Source organism: Protobothrops mucrosquamatus, unplaced genomic scaffold (genome assembly GCF_001527695.2).
Source record: "Protobothrops mucrosquamatus isolate PMUCROS unplaced genomic scaffold, P.Mucros_1.0 scaffold318, whole genome shotgun sequence".
NCBI lineage: Eukaryota > Metazoa > Chordata > Lepidosauria > Squamata > Viperidae > Protobothrops > Protobothrops mucrosquamatus.
Window position 1 is genome coordinate 649,355 of NW_015386657.1, and position 14,610 is coordinate 663,964.

A 14,610-nucleotide genomic window follows, 5' to 3' on the forward strand; every position below is an offset into this window, starting at 1 on the left:
CCCTTCCTTTGAGAATAGTTGTCAACCTTATGTAGCCCACATCTGAATCTTAATTTTCCTTAGTCACTCTAACCAGTCTATAGGCCAATGTTTCAGTTTGCCTGTAGTAACTTTTTCCAACAGGAACAGGGATGATGAGTCCTTGAATAAACTTTGACACAGAGTTAAGCCCTAAGCTGAAGTCACTGACTGACCAAGGGAGACTGAAAGGTTGAGGAAGAATTGCTGGTTTGGGTCACATGACCCTGTGAAAAATTATGACATGCTTTTTACTTTAAGAAGGTTGCTTGTGAAAACCACAACTCTTCATAGCTGACACATGCTGACCTTAAAATTTCCAGCTCTTTCTCAGAAACTACAAAAAAAAGTTATAAGGCTTTCGTTCTTTTCTTTCTTTGAAACAAGCAGTCAGACTGCTTGAGCCTCTATTGTGAAACAGTCAACCTTTAGCTTTAAAGAAAACAGAGGGGATTTCTCAAGTTTTATTCCTGACGCACAAAGAAACAGGTTCACTTCTGTTGTGGTTTTTTTCTCTCCTTTTTTTCACAATGGGGATCAGAGGTTTACCTGTCATGAAGAATAAATCCTTCCCAGCTGGCTCTTTCTCAATTCTTATCAGCAGACTGTTAAACTTGTATTGCTGTATCAGCATTTATTAGCACTAAAGCTGAGGGTTTTTTTCAGGAACTAAGAAAAAAAATGCAGTAAAACTAAGCGACTAAAACAAATGCTAGTCATTACAGTAGTACAGTTGGAACATATGTATAGTTTCCTTAAAATACAGATATATTTTTATCTCCAACAACAAATAGCAACCTTTGTAGATGTAATGCCAAAATGACATCATAGTTTTAATTCACATTAATTTATGCTTTGTGACCATTAACTTCATTAAGAACGGAACCAAAAGTCCCCTACATCATCTTAAAAAATTAGATATTCATTGTTCAAATATTATATTTCATCTATATGATAAGGAGAATTTTGTTTGCTAGAATGCAAAATTCATTTTGGATTCAGAGCATATATAATCATACTATGATGTTAATTATGACAACATGAAAGAAAATAGAAGCTTCCAATGGCATTAGCCTCTTCCCTCTTCTGTTTTCAAAAAATCTTTACCTTAAAAACAGTCTTTGATGCCAGACAGCCTATGGATATGAAGCAAAATATTAAATTCAAAATAATGACTTGGGGAAAAATTCCCAGGCTATTTTGAAATATATGGCATGAAAGTCTAGTGATTACATAGTTTCCATTCTAGAAAGTGGATGAGAGATTAATGCTTTTATTCACAAGATGGCATCTTCCTGATTGTTTGGATGTAACTGTTTGTACAACCCGTTATGGCAAGTGGTCAAAGATGAGAACTATAGTTCAAAACAGTTTAGAGAGCAAGAGATTGTGGAAGTTCATTAATGAATACATATTTTGAATCAGGGCATGAAACCATTACTCTCTCCAATAATTCACTGTTATAAACTATAGATGCACGATCTTTTTCAAGATAACAATATACAAGACCTTCAATTGGCATGTATGGATTTGCTTTTATTTCACTTTTATAATTAAATTATATAAAACAGTTGTAAAGACTACCTTCCATGTATTTAGTAATTTTTCCACTATCATGTTTAAAATTGAAATTTATGCCAACTTTTGAAAGGATACAGAATACTATCCTTCTGGCTATGTGAGGAAATCACATAGAGCTATGAAGCCATAAGTTAAGTATCTTCACCCTAAGCAGTCATCAGATATTGCCTCCATGCCAAATCAGAGTGGTGCACAGACATAATTGCAGTGGTGATTCCAAGTTTTCTATCTTAAACAGATGTGATATATCATGATTATGAAACAACTGCACTGAAGTTAAACTTTTTCTAAGTTACTGCATTGCAAGCATTGTCATCATAGAGTAGCTCTGAATCAATTTTCTGAGGGCTATTCATTTATGGCAAAATGGCAGCAGCCATACCTAACAGGAAGATAGCAGCAGCTTTGGTGTAACTCCAAGGCTATCACGAAAAAAAGAAAAGGAAGGGAAGGGAAGAGGAAGGAAGGGAGGGAGGGAGGGAGGGAGGGAGGGAAGGAAGGGAGGGAGGGAGGAAGGAAAGAAAGAAAGAAAGAAAGAAAGAAAGAAAATAGAGAGAAAATCCTGAGGAAACAAGTAACAAAGCAATCCCTTGTCATTTGAATATGCTGAATGACCATGAAAAATTACTGTTTACCTTATAACATGTCATTTGTGGTTCTGTGTCAGTGGAACCTCACAGAATTTATGTATTATCCAATGTATCTTTATATAAAAATACTGGATGGCTTCATAAGTTAATATACATAAATAAATGGTCTTCAGCCTTCTGCTACTTTTGTTGCCCCTAAGCTATTTTGTTTTGTTTTAAACAGAATGAAAACTGCTTCAACATACTTTTTTGAGGTAACTTATATCAGTGAAAGTGGTGTGTGAAGAGAATTACAGATTATTACATGCTAAAGTCAAGGTTGCTGCTGGTTCATAAAGAATAGTCCGGACTGTGGTGGTCTTTAATAATATAGTGAAAATTCAAAGTAAATCCCAGGAAAGATATCTTTAAGGTGTTAATACCAACATCTTAAATCATGCCAGTTGTTTACTGGACAAGTAACCTTTGTAGCACATTAGAAAGAATTGCTCCTAGTATGGAAAACAGTCCCTTGGGAGTTGTATTTAGAGCCAACTCATCTCATTTAGGAAATCTATAAAGATACTTTTCTGTTATTGTTTATATTCTGTTATATAGTCTAGCAGACTAAAAAGAATCTAGAAGGTTTCAAACATTTCAAATGTTTCACCAGCAACCGTGGTTGACATCTTCAGAGACAACTGAGCAAGGATTGACTGGACTTCTGTTATAGCCAGGTCTGATTGAACTGTTAACTGTTATACCCATAATTTTGTCAGTACATTTGTTAAAATGAACAGAACCTTTTCCTAGCTCAGTAGCCTATAATCAGTTGAAGTAAGAATGAAAATAAGTCCAATACATCTGGAGGGCATTCAGATTGGAGAAATCTGGCATAGATTAGCATTGACCCAAAATACTGAATCATTGATGAGGTCATAGCTGGTTCCTAGTTTCCTGTAAACCTTTCATGACTGTAACATCTCAACACATATAATGGAGTTATTGGCTATTGTTCCGGAGCCTCTGTAGATCAAAGTTCAAGTGCTAGATTCTTATAGATTCCAAATATCTCCAAGTGTTCATATAAAGAGTTATCTTTGAAAACATTGTTCTTCCAAAGAGAAATTTCTAGTAACTAAAGCAGTTTCCCACCATATTCCTCTATTCTACTCACCACCAAGAATCCTTTGGGCTTGGAGTGAGTTAGAAATACTGCAAATAAGTAATCTGCAACAATTATTATAATGTGTAAATCAGTATAATAATTTTATAAGCATACTGTACAAATGCATTTATATAGATGGCAAGCCAGCATGGTGTAGTAGTTAAGGTGCTCCTGGACTAGAAGCCGAGTGACCTACTTCCTAGACCAGTATAGTAGATTAATCTCCAAAACCTTCAGGAAGGAGGCATTTATCTTGCAATGAATTAATTTGAGTTGATAACAATTACTATTCCTACTATATATGGGTTAGGCAGAGAGAGAAGAGCATTGCCTATAGTCATTCAATGAATTCACAGTAAAGATGAAAGTTAACCAAGGATTTCCCAACCTAAAAAAAAAGACCAAATGTTAATAGGAATAGTAATGATAATGACTACAGTTGTGTATTACTTTAAACTTGTGGATCATTTTTTTCACTACAAAAAACTCTGTATATGAGTTTACAATATTTAGGAATTATTTTAGTATGGATGGTAAAGTAGGATGTAGATTTTGTTTTAATCCTCCAAACCAACTATAGTTAAGGTTTTGTAGGAAGTTTTATGTTATTTTCTTTTTCTCAAATTCTATCATATCACAAGGAATTTCCTTTTTTTTATTGCAATACAATGAAGTAATCATATATTATACACCATCCAGAGCTCCTCTCCATGGGAGATGGGTGGTTTAGAAAGAGGAAATATAAATAAATATATATATCCTTATACATATGTATAAATATATGTATATGTATTAAATATATGTATATGTATATACATATACATATATATATCCTTATACATATGTATAAATATATGTATATAATATTTTGTCATGTGAATTTTTTCTTGCTAATTTATTTATATTTATTTATATTTCCTCTTTCTAAACCACCCATCTCCCATGGAGATGTATAGGTATATATATATGTGTGTGTAAAAACAAAAAGATCAAGAATTTTATTTCATTTTTACATAGTTTTAAATTATTTGGGCAATTTTTCATTCATGAAAAGTCCTTATTCCCATCACTGAAAAAGCTAAAGTTAGTGCCATAACACTGAAAAGATAGAAAATTAAATCCATCTTTCCTAACAGGAAATTATAACTATGCTGTGAATATCAAGAGATGTATTTGCCAGGGAAAATTACCCCATAAAATTTGTTTGAAATAATGTGAAAGAGAAAAAAAGGGCTTTCAAGATACAAATAAATCTGAGTTAAAGTAATCTTAATGAAATCTATATGACAAATATTCAAAGGAATTCTAGATCATTTGACTAGTTCTTTTATTTGTTTTCATTTGTACCAAAATGGAGAAATTCAAATTTATCTGTTAGTGTGTAAACTTCTTGGACATCTGTAAATCAACGTAAATAAAAGAATTGGAACAGAACCTATAACCTATATATTGTATATATCGAGCTGAAATTTTAGCTTTGAAGAAATGTCTACTTTTTTTGTATTTATATCCTGCCTTTATTATTTTAAAAAATAACTCCAGGTGGCGAACATATCCAACACACCTTCCTCTTCCTATTTTCTCCACAACAACCCTTTGATGCGAATTGGGCTGAGAAAGAGTGACTGGCCCAAAGACACCCAGCTGGCTTTTATGGCTAAGGCAGGGCTTGAAATCACGGTGTCCTGCTTTCTAGCCTAGTGCCTAAAGTTCAAACCACCAGACCAAATTTCATATCATCTTAATTTGAGATGGTGTGGAAAAACAGAAGGAAATCCAACAAGAAGTCTTATGAATTGATTTCACTCATCTGATTCTGTTATTGCTTTAATATCAGTAAAATTTTCAATGTTGTTCCTTCTATCCTGATACAATAGGCATGATATTCTGACTAAAATTACAATTTGCTAAAATGTTAAAAGATGTATTTAGTATGTAATCTAAAAGATTTACATTTACTAATATTCAAATCTTGCCTCAATCCATAATTTTGGTTATCTGTCAAATAATAATAATAGTAGTAGTAGTAGTCGTAGTCGTCGTCGTCGTTGTCCCTGGTAAGGACTCGATAGGTAGACAAAATGCCAAATTCAGTCTGAACATCTGACTGACTGTGCGATGATCCATAATGATGATGATGATGATGATGATGATGGAGGGGACCTTGGAGGTCTTCTAGTCCAACTCCCAGCTCAGGCAGGAAACCTCTAGTCTATGCCATTTCAGACAAATGACTGTCCAATCTCTTCTTAAAAACTTCCAGTGTTGGAGCATTCACAACTTCTGGACGCAGGTTATTCCACTGATTCATTGTTCTGTCAGAAAATTTCTCCTTATTCTAGGTTGCTTCTCTCCTTGATTAGTTTCCATCCGTTGCTTCTTGTACTGCCTTCAGGCACTTTGAAGAATAGCTTGATTCCCTCTTCTTTGTGGCAACCCCTGAGACATTGGAACACTGCTATCATGTTGCCCCTAGTCCTTCTCTTCTTGAAACTAGACATACCCAATTCCAGCAACCTTTCCTTTATATGTTTTAGCCTCCAGTCTCCTAATCATCTTTGTTGCTCTTTTCTGTACTCTTTCTAGAGTCTCAACATCTTTTTTACATCGTGGTGACCAAAACTGCATGCAGTATTCCAAGTGTGGCCTTACCAAGGCATTGTAAAGTGGTATTAATACTTCCCGTGATCTTGATTCTATCCCTCTGTTAATGCAGCCTAACACTGTGTTGGAATGTTTGTTGTAACTTTTTAAATGCTAACAAAAATTCAGTTTTTCAACAGCATTTTCCCCCAGAATAGTTCAAATCCATTTAAAAGGGGAGAGGGAGCTGCTGTATATGCAAGTATTAAAGTGAATTATGTCTCTTTAGATAGCAGTTTGAGGTTTTTAAAAATGCTTTCCCATATAAACATTTCTCTGCACATAATAAGCTAGGATTTATGAGAAAATATAGTAATAATACATATAGCTGTGTACTAATGTTTGACTTGCAGAGTTGCTTTTAACATAGGAAACAATAAAGCACTGTTAATTCCCTTCTTATAGTATGGAGTATTGTCTACTCTGCACAACCTCAGCCATTACCTTAGTTTTCTGTTGCAGACTCCGTTCCAAGGATAAATAAATCTACATATCCTCCGTCATCTTTTTAAATTAAGTTTCTCTTAATTACCAAATGTTTTCTTTTTCTGAGTAAAGTAGTTTAACCCTTTTTCATATTGATGAGGGTGAACCTTTTTCGTATTTTTAAGAGTAAAGTTGGCATCTATTGAATAGTGATAAATCCAAAAATATTATGGTTCTTTTTCCATTCATAAATTTAGGAAAACGCTAGCTCAGAATATCATATTAGATGGTAGAATTTTGTCAGTGTTGTAATTAAAAGATTCTGAGACATAATAAAGAATCAATCTGAGCTTGGCAATTCGTGCTGGATTATTATATCATGCTCTCTCTCACACACACACACACATACACAGTGTATCAGTTTACAAATCTATAATATGGACAAGTAATTGTTTAAAAAGTCTGAGCACCCTTGTCTTGGTTATTACTGGTGCATGTACATTATAAAAGAAATCCATTGGAGATGGTTTAATATGTGCCAATATATCTAGCATTGAGCATTCCCTAAAAGTAGTCTGATTTGGAGACATTTGCATTAAATTTCATCTAGGAAAATCTGCTAATTATATTTTTAAGTGTGAAGAGCTTCCCTTACTTTCATAACTCTATACCATTCAGTGCAGTGCAGCTATTGGAGTAAAGGAGAATTGAAACACAAAGCTCTTTCAGATATTTTACACTTCAGATTTTAAAATGGAGTTAAGCCCATCACTATTATTTAGATAGGTCCCACAATCTCAGTAAGTAGTCCTCATTTAGTGATTACAATTGAGACTGGCAACTCAATCATTAAATGAAACTGTTCCTAAGTAAAACCATGACTGTATTTGTGACCTTTCTTCACTTCGCTTTACAGGCCTGTGAAGGTCACAGGCAATGCAAGAAATGATCACAGTTACTTTTTCATCACCCTTGTAAACTTGGTTAATGAGGCAATCACTAAAGGAGGACTACCTATATTGCCAGTGATAATTCTGACATTACATAGGCCTCTTTCAATCTGTCATGGTTGACTTCTCACCACTTTTTATTAAAAAATATTTAGGAGTTCACCTTCCTTTTCTCAATTTAGGATTCTTTTAATATTGTTGGAGCAGCAAAAGCCTATTTTAAATAGTGCTGATGGGAAGATACAGTGTATCTACACCAGGCATGTCAAACTGCTGGCCCGCGGGCCGGATGCGTCACGCCGAAACCGCGCCCACCCCATTGCCGGCAATGGGGAAAAAGTCACGATAAGTCACATGACATCACGAGTTTGAAATGCCTCATCTACACAATCCAATGTATTTTTAAAATCAGTCCATATTTCACAGATCTAAGCTCTGGCTCAGCAAAACAGATATTTTTATTCCTTCTCTATGTTTTTTGCATTGTAATCATTTCATATTTTTTCCATACATGCCAAGTGTCATCATAGCAGGATATAAATTCAATAAATTAATACCTGGCTTAGGCTTAGTCCTGCCTGTTGCATTTCAGCCTTTCATTTCTCTGGTGACGGACTTATTGGTAAAAAGAGAGAATCAAACAGGTCTCTAAGAAAAAAAATGGAAAAGATGTTCCCCCTCAACTCACAAAACAAACTATGCAAGGAACACGTCAGTCACACGTCTTCCCTCTGGGATTTGGTTTAAAGTAAACATGCTGCAATATTTGAAAAGGTCTTTCCTGATGATTATTTGGCTAGATTGACACAACAGACTGAAATTATGCAAATACTCAGTGTAATGCCCAGTATGTATGATAAGCTAAGGAAAACATGGAGTAAATTTGTATGGGATATGGTACACTATAGTAGGCAAGAATTTGCAAACCAAAGAGATAAAAGACCTGAGTCCTAATCATTTTTCAGTTGGATGACCTTAGTTATTTGTCCATAATGTGAGAATACAATTTCCATCAGAGCAGTGCTGAGGCCAGAAAAAGATTACAGGCACTGGCCAGCCAGTTATGCACAAATCAGTCATGCTGATTTAGAAGAGACTGAATGATGTTCTTAACCCTTTCCTTTACTGAAGTCAACAAGACCTTAAAAGCACTTATCTTTGGAGTGTATCCAAAGATGGTAAAATGCTTTCCCTATTTAGACAGATCTTTAGTGATGATAATAGCAGTGGATGAAGAGCAGGGCACTGGAAGTTTAAAAAGCCAGCGTTGCAAGCTTGGTTCAGCTAAGGGCAGAAAGTGACCAGTTAGTCAATGCAGGTTTCTCTCTTAATACGGACTGCTGCAGTGCACAGGCAATCCCTATAAATTAGAGATACTGCTTTTTTCCTGGACTTTGAACAGCAAGGCCCAAATCCCTTGGCTATGTGGTAGTCAGGGACAGAGGTAACGCGAAAGGGGAACAAGGAATGTAAAGCTGCTGGCGAGGGGCTTTATTTAGGCATACCGGCTGCCAAAGGTACCCCATGCCCACCCACCCCTTTGCTGATCTGTGGAGGCCACTACTGAGTAAATGAGTGAGAGAGAAAAACAGAAAGAGAGACTTGGTGTCATTTCACCCCTGTGGCTCCCACGCAGCCCTAAAGTCCCGTAAAGTCGTCTTCCAAATAGTCTTATCTCCCACGAGTGCCTTGCAGACAGTAGTGCTACTATGAGCGCTCGGCCACGGCTGTAGACGGATTAGCCCTGAGAAAAAGAAACGGGTTTTTTATCTCGGGCATTAAAGCGGTATGAAGAAGCGGCGCGAACAAGCTTCAGTGCGCTCTTGAAGGCGGCCAAGTCTCGCACCAAGCGCTAAAGCCGAGGGCCTTCGGCGTTAGCGCGAGGCCCGAGGCTGAAACCAAGCGCAACGGCCTGGGCCCGTTCTAGTTATATCAGATCTCCCGGGTCCCGAGGCGCAGGGGCTTCCCGCGGTTTTCGCTCAGCTCCGCGCAGGTGGTAGCCGTAGCTGGAGCTCTCCGCTCGTCTTGCAGAGCAGCGGCAGCGTTAAAGCCGCCCGGGAAGGGAAGGGAAGGGAAAGGGAGGAGGCGGAGTGGAGCAAGTCCCCAACTCCTTGCCGAGTTTTCTCTTTCTCTCTTCCCCCTCCCCCTTTACAGCTGCACACACGCAACCCCCCCCCCCTTTTCGCCAAAACTCTCGGCGACGCCTGTTCAAAGGCTGAAAGCGCCACGGCGTTGTTCTCCTCCCCTCTCAGTAGAAAGCACGAAACAATAAGGAGGGGGGGGGGACGAAGAGCGAGTTGATGTTTTAATTAAGATTCTCAGGGCAGGGAAAAATGAGAGGTTTCTCTGCGAGGAAGGAAGGAAATCGGGAGGGTTGGAGGAACGGAGGCGCTTCCCTTGGAGCCGGGAGCCTCAGAGCTGAGTTTCAGCTTTGCCGCTGCCTCTGCTACGCACGGAGAAGTTGAGCAAACAGGAAACGTGGTGGCTCGCACACACGGCAGCCGCTGCTCTGATTCATTGGGGCTTGAAGCTTGCCCGAAGGAGGACAGAGAGGAGGAGGAGGAGGAAGGTGTTGGCTGCTTGGCTGCCTCCAGCCCCAGGGAGGAAAGCGGCTGGCCGGCTGCGTGTCGCCTAAAGCCTCTCGTTTGCCAGAAGGCACAGTCCCAGCTAGCCAGACTGACACGATTCTTGCCCGCCTCGCGCGCTCCGAGAGTGGAGGGACGGCGCTCCTCAGGAGAACCGGTCGCGCTTCAGTCCCCGCTCGACTCCCCTCTGAGCAGCGCGCCCGCCCGCCCACCCGCCGAGTCTCGTTGCTGGAGTCGATAAGAAAAGGCTGGAGCGACTTTTGTTTTTTCCTCATTCCCGCCGGAGCCCGGAGCCCGCCTTTTCTCCTTCTTGCTCGGGCATAGCAATATGAAGGAGCAGAACTCATGTGTGGGCACTGGGCATCCCCCCATGGCTGGGTATGGCAGGATGGACCCGCTGGAGCTTGCTGTTAGCCCCGTGAAACGCTTGCGAACTGAGTACTCCTTTCCCTATCTCTTCGCAGAGGAGGCCTACCAAAAACTGGCCAGCGAGACCCTGGAGGAGCTGGACTGGTGCCTGGACCAGCTGGAAACCTTGCAGACCAGGCACTCCGTCAGTGAAATGGCCTCGAATAAGGTAGGAACCCCCCCCCCGTGTTTCCATCTATCGACCCCTTCCCATCCCGCCTCTTCAGTTTTCCTGTGCCTTGCTTTGTTTTCCCCGCCAAACCTGACGGCTCAGAAGGAAAATATACACACCTCGGGTTTGGGAGAAGCAGGCAGTTTTTGCGCAACAAGGTTTCTAGGCTTAAAATTGTGTGTGCAGCAGAATAGCGCTCTGATATCTTGATCTGTCATCTAAGATAAGTCCACCGGGTCTGGATAAAAAAAACTCCTTCAGTCTGCCTTCCTGACAGCAATTATTGTCCACTTCTGCAGCTTCCCTGTAAAGGATGCATAAAATTGGGCTGAAACTGGTTTCTTACCCCCTGGTAATGTTTATGGATATCATCCCATTTTATGCATAGTTGCTTGGAAGCAAATTCAATTGAAACTGTATAAAGAATTGATCCTAGATAAGAACATATAAAAATGCAAAACTGCAACAATCATAACTGTATTAAACATCAGGTTATGACACTAGTTATGGATGGATTAGAGGCAAACTTGAAAAGCAATACAGATTTTGAGACTGTCATTTTGTCCACTACAGTTTGTTCTGCAAAGTAAGAGAGAAGGACGATCAGTTTGGATGGGTATTCAAAATAAATTATATTAAAATATAAAGTTTCTTATGCCATTAAAAGTTGTGCAAAAATTCTTTTCTGTGTGCTGCCAATTTAAAAACAAAAAGGACAAATGGTGCTTATGGTTTTGCAACCTTTATATATACAAAGGCCATACATTTGTGTTGTAAATGTCAGTGTAACTTAGTAAGTATAGGGGAGGTGATTATGCCTTTTGTAAATCCCTTGTAACAGAATAAAGCAAGAAAGGCCATGTGTCCACTGGAGACACATTAATATACATTAAACATACATGGGTTTTAGATAAATGACAGATGAAATAAGTTGTTTCTATAGCTTTTGCCCTTGGAAAGGCAACAGTAAATGTGCTGATTTGGAAGGAAAGAAGTTCCATTGATTTCCCTAGAGCTTAAGTTTGGGTGATTTGTAAACCATTGTTTTTAACTTATGATGTTAAACCAAAACCATCAATTTACAACTTACCATGATGTTGAACCACCCCAGAGAGACTTTTCTCTTCATGTCCACTCAGTACTCTCACAGTGCTAAAAAATACCCACTGCCACCTCTGTTCAGATGGCAACTTTCTATTATATTAAAGTACTTTAACATTTCAAGAGGTAGTGGATGTCTCCTATTTTGCATTATTCTCCTGATTGTGTTTTAGTTTATCGCTGTAATGCCTGTTTGTCAGATCATATCTAATTAGAGGCGGAAGCACTACTCTTTAATACTAAGAACATACTGTAATATAATCATAATAATTTCTCTCTGTACTTTTGGGCATTTAACTACTGGATTCTGTTAATTACAGTTGTACCAAATTCTTGCATGACAAAACTTTCAGGATGCTTTGATTCTGCAATTACTTAGTTCAATTGTATGATAGCGAACTTCGATTTTTCAGACAATATACATCTATCACTGAGTCACAGCACTTTGGTTAATGTTTCTTTACAACATCTGTTTCTGAAAAGCATTTTTTGCATTTATTACTTTACATTATTAGGGGAATATTTAAAATATAGCCATTTGCTTAAAAACAAAATTTATGAAGTGGTCTTGAATATCACTAATGTTGGCAGCTAAAAAATGAATATTTGCAAGTAAAAATGCAGTACGAAACCTCATGTTAAATAGCACAACATTTTGTGTATGCACACTCAATGCCAAGGATATGTGAACAACTGGTCTAATTTTAGTCGCCTTTGCCCTTTAGCCATTAGTAGATGACTGTTTCTCATATTTGTGTTACACCTCTTATAATGTAATGAGCTTAATTAAGTACTTAAGGATAATAAGGGTTTTTTTTTGTCCTATATGGTAAGATTATTTCCTAAGCTTTTTTCAAGTTAAGAAGTTTTGCTAGCTTTAATTTTTATGAAAATATTCTAGGAACAATAAAAATACCCTAAATATATTATAACAAACTTTTATGGACAGTAGACTACTTTAGCTGGGTATTTTGCTTTTCCCTTAGTTGGTGGACAAATTTTATGCATCATAATATAGTGGCCCTGGAATTGTGAATGTAAATAGTATTTGAAGCCTCTTTAATGCTATTAAGGAAAAGAAACATTCCATAAAGGATTCACTTTTCCTATTGCTTCCTAAATAGCACCATAGAGCCAAGGTTTTCCATAAGAATACAATGAGAGGAGTTGCCATAGTCACTTTGAAGGTCAGATTGAATGATGCCATCCTTTACATCAGCAGTGAAAATTTATACTGCAGGCACACAATGGTTGGTTTTATTTTATCCATAAAATAAGAATGTGTCTGTTTTAATTTCTTTGTTACTAATTAAATTCTGTGTGCCATCTACACTAGCTATGTAGTCCTATACATATACTAATTTTCAGCTATGTAGTGACTTGTGATTCAAGACTGTAGCCAAAAATGAATTCAGGAAGCCTGTGCGCTAATGCTGGTGACTGCAGGGTTTCTTTGGCATTGTATAACCCAAGCAGAGGTTCTTGGGCATAAACACTAATTTTTAAAACTGTTCATCCTGTGAAAAATTGATTTCTGCCATTTTTTTTTTTAAAAAAGGATCTCCTTGCTCAAAGGTTTTTGTTTTCTTTGTATACAAAAGAGTGCTGCCACAAAGTTTCTTTCCAAGATATATCAAATAGATAAAGAGGCTTGTTCCAAATAATCCTAAGTAGGCGTTTTGTGTTCCCAGGAACAATGCTGTACATGGTTTATTCACACTGTGTGACATAGTACACTGTCATAAATACATATGTATTCACGCACATGTAAATCAGAAAGTTTCAGATACCTTTTAAGCATCATATTAACGAGTGCTCTTGAGTTGTAAAACAAAGCCATGTAAATGCAATTAACATTTTAAGTAGCTAACTAGAGTTATTTTGATAAATCCTCCCTACTGAGGAAATTATCCTCTAGCCTTAATTCTCAGACTTGGCTGGCGTTTCACAGGTGGAGATTAGTTGAGTGTTTGGCTGGCTCTGGGGCAGAAGAGCTTGCATAGGGGAGAGGATTGCTGTAATCTATTGACGTCAGTTTATTAAGTATAAGTTGGGTTTCCTTCCAGCCTTCTAACCTACTTGTAGAAATCACAAAATAATAAATAGACAGACAATACACCACAATGCCTGTTTCCCCTTAGTTTTAACCCAGTTGATTCTGCCTAGCTGTGCCATAGTGTTGATGTCATGTATTGGGTAGAGACCACCAGTAGTTAGCAATTTGCATATGTAATGCCCAGAACAATGTGAAAATCCCAGGAGATGTACTGGTAAAGTAATAATAGTAACATATTATGAGAACAACTGTCATACATATCCATATATTCCTTCCTTTAACTTACAAATACTATAAACCTATAAAAATATTCATACTTAACAGTGAAGAAATGTGCTATGCTTGCAAGGAAGACATTGTATGTACAGGTAGTCCTCAACTTATGACCACAATGGAGCCCAAAATTTCTGTTGCTATGTGAGACAGTTAAGTGAATTTTGCCCCATTTTATAACCTTTCTTGCCACAATTGTTAAGTGAATCACTGCAGTTGTTAAGTTAGTAACACAGTTGTTAAGTGAGTCTGGCTTCCCCATTGACTTTGCTTGTCAGAAAGTCGCAAAAGGTGATGATATGACCCTGGGACACTGCAACCATCATAAATATGAATCAGTTGGCAAGTGTTTGAATTTTGATCATGTGACAGCGGGGATGCTGCAACGGTCATAAGTATGAAAAATGGTCATAAGTCACTTTTTTCAGTGCTGTTGTAAATTTGATTTACAACAGATTTACAAACTGTTGTAAATCAAGGACTACCTGTACTCCTAGAAACAATAAACATTCTATAAAGTTAGAACGCCTTTTTTTTTTCCCCAAAATTTTTTTATTATTTTTTCATCATAAAAAACAATCATAATCCAATAAACAAAATAAAAGATAAAATCCCCCACCCCACCCCGGACTTCCCAAACCTAGTCCCAGGATAATATTC

The 14,610-nt window shown here is 37.8% G+C and overlaps 1 protein-coding gene across 1 annotated transcript in view; it reads left to right on the forward strand.

Annotated features, from left to right (window-relative positions):
* LOC107286725 (cAMP-specific 3',5'-cyclic phosphodiesterase 4D) overlaps positions 1-14,610 on the forward strand; it is a 364,765-nt gene that overhangs the window by 299,601 nt on the left and 50,554 nt on the right. Inside the window, exon 6 of the mRNA XM_029283998.1 lies at positions 10,405-10,517. Within this exon, the coding sequence (XP_029139831.1) occupies positions 10,405-10,517 (113 nt within the window). The remainder of the gene's footprint in view (positions 1-10,404; positions 10,518-14,610) is intronic.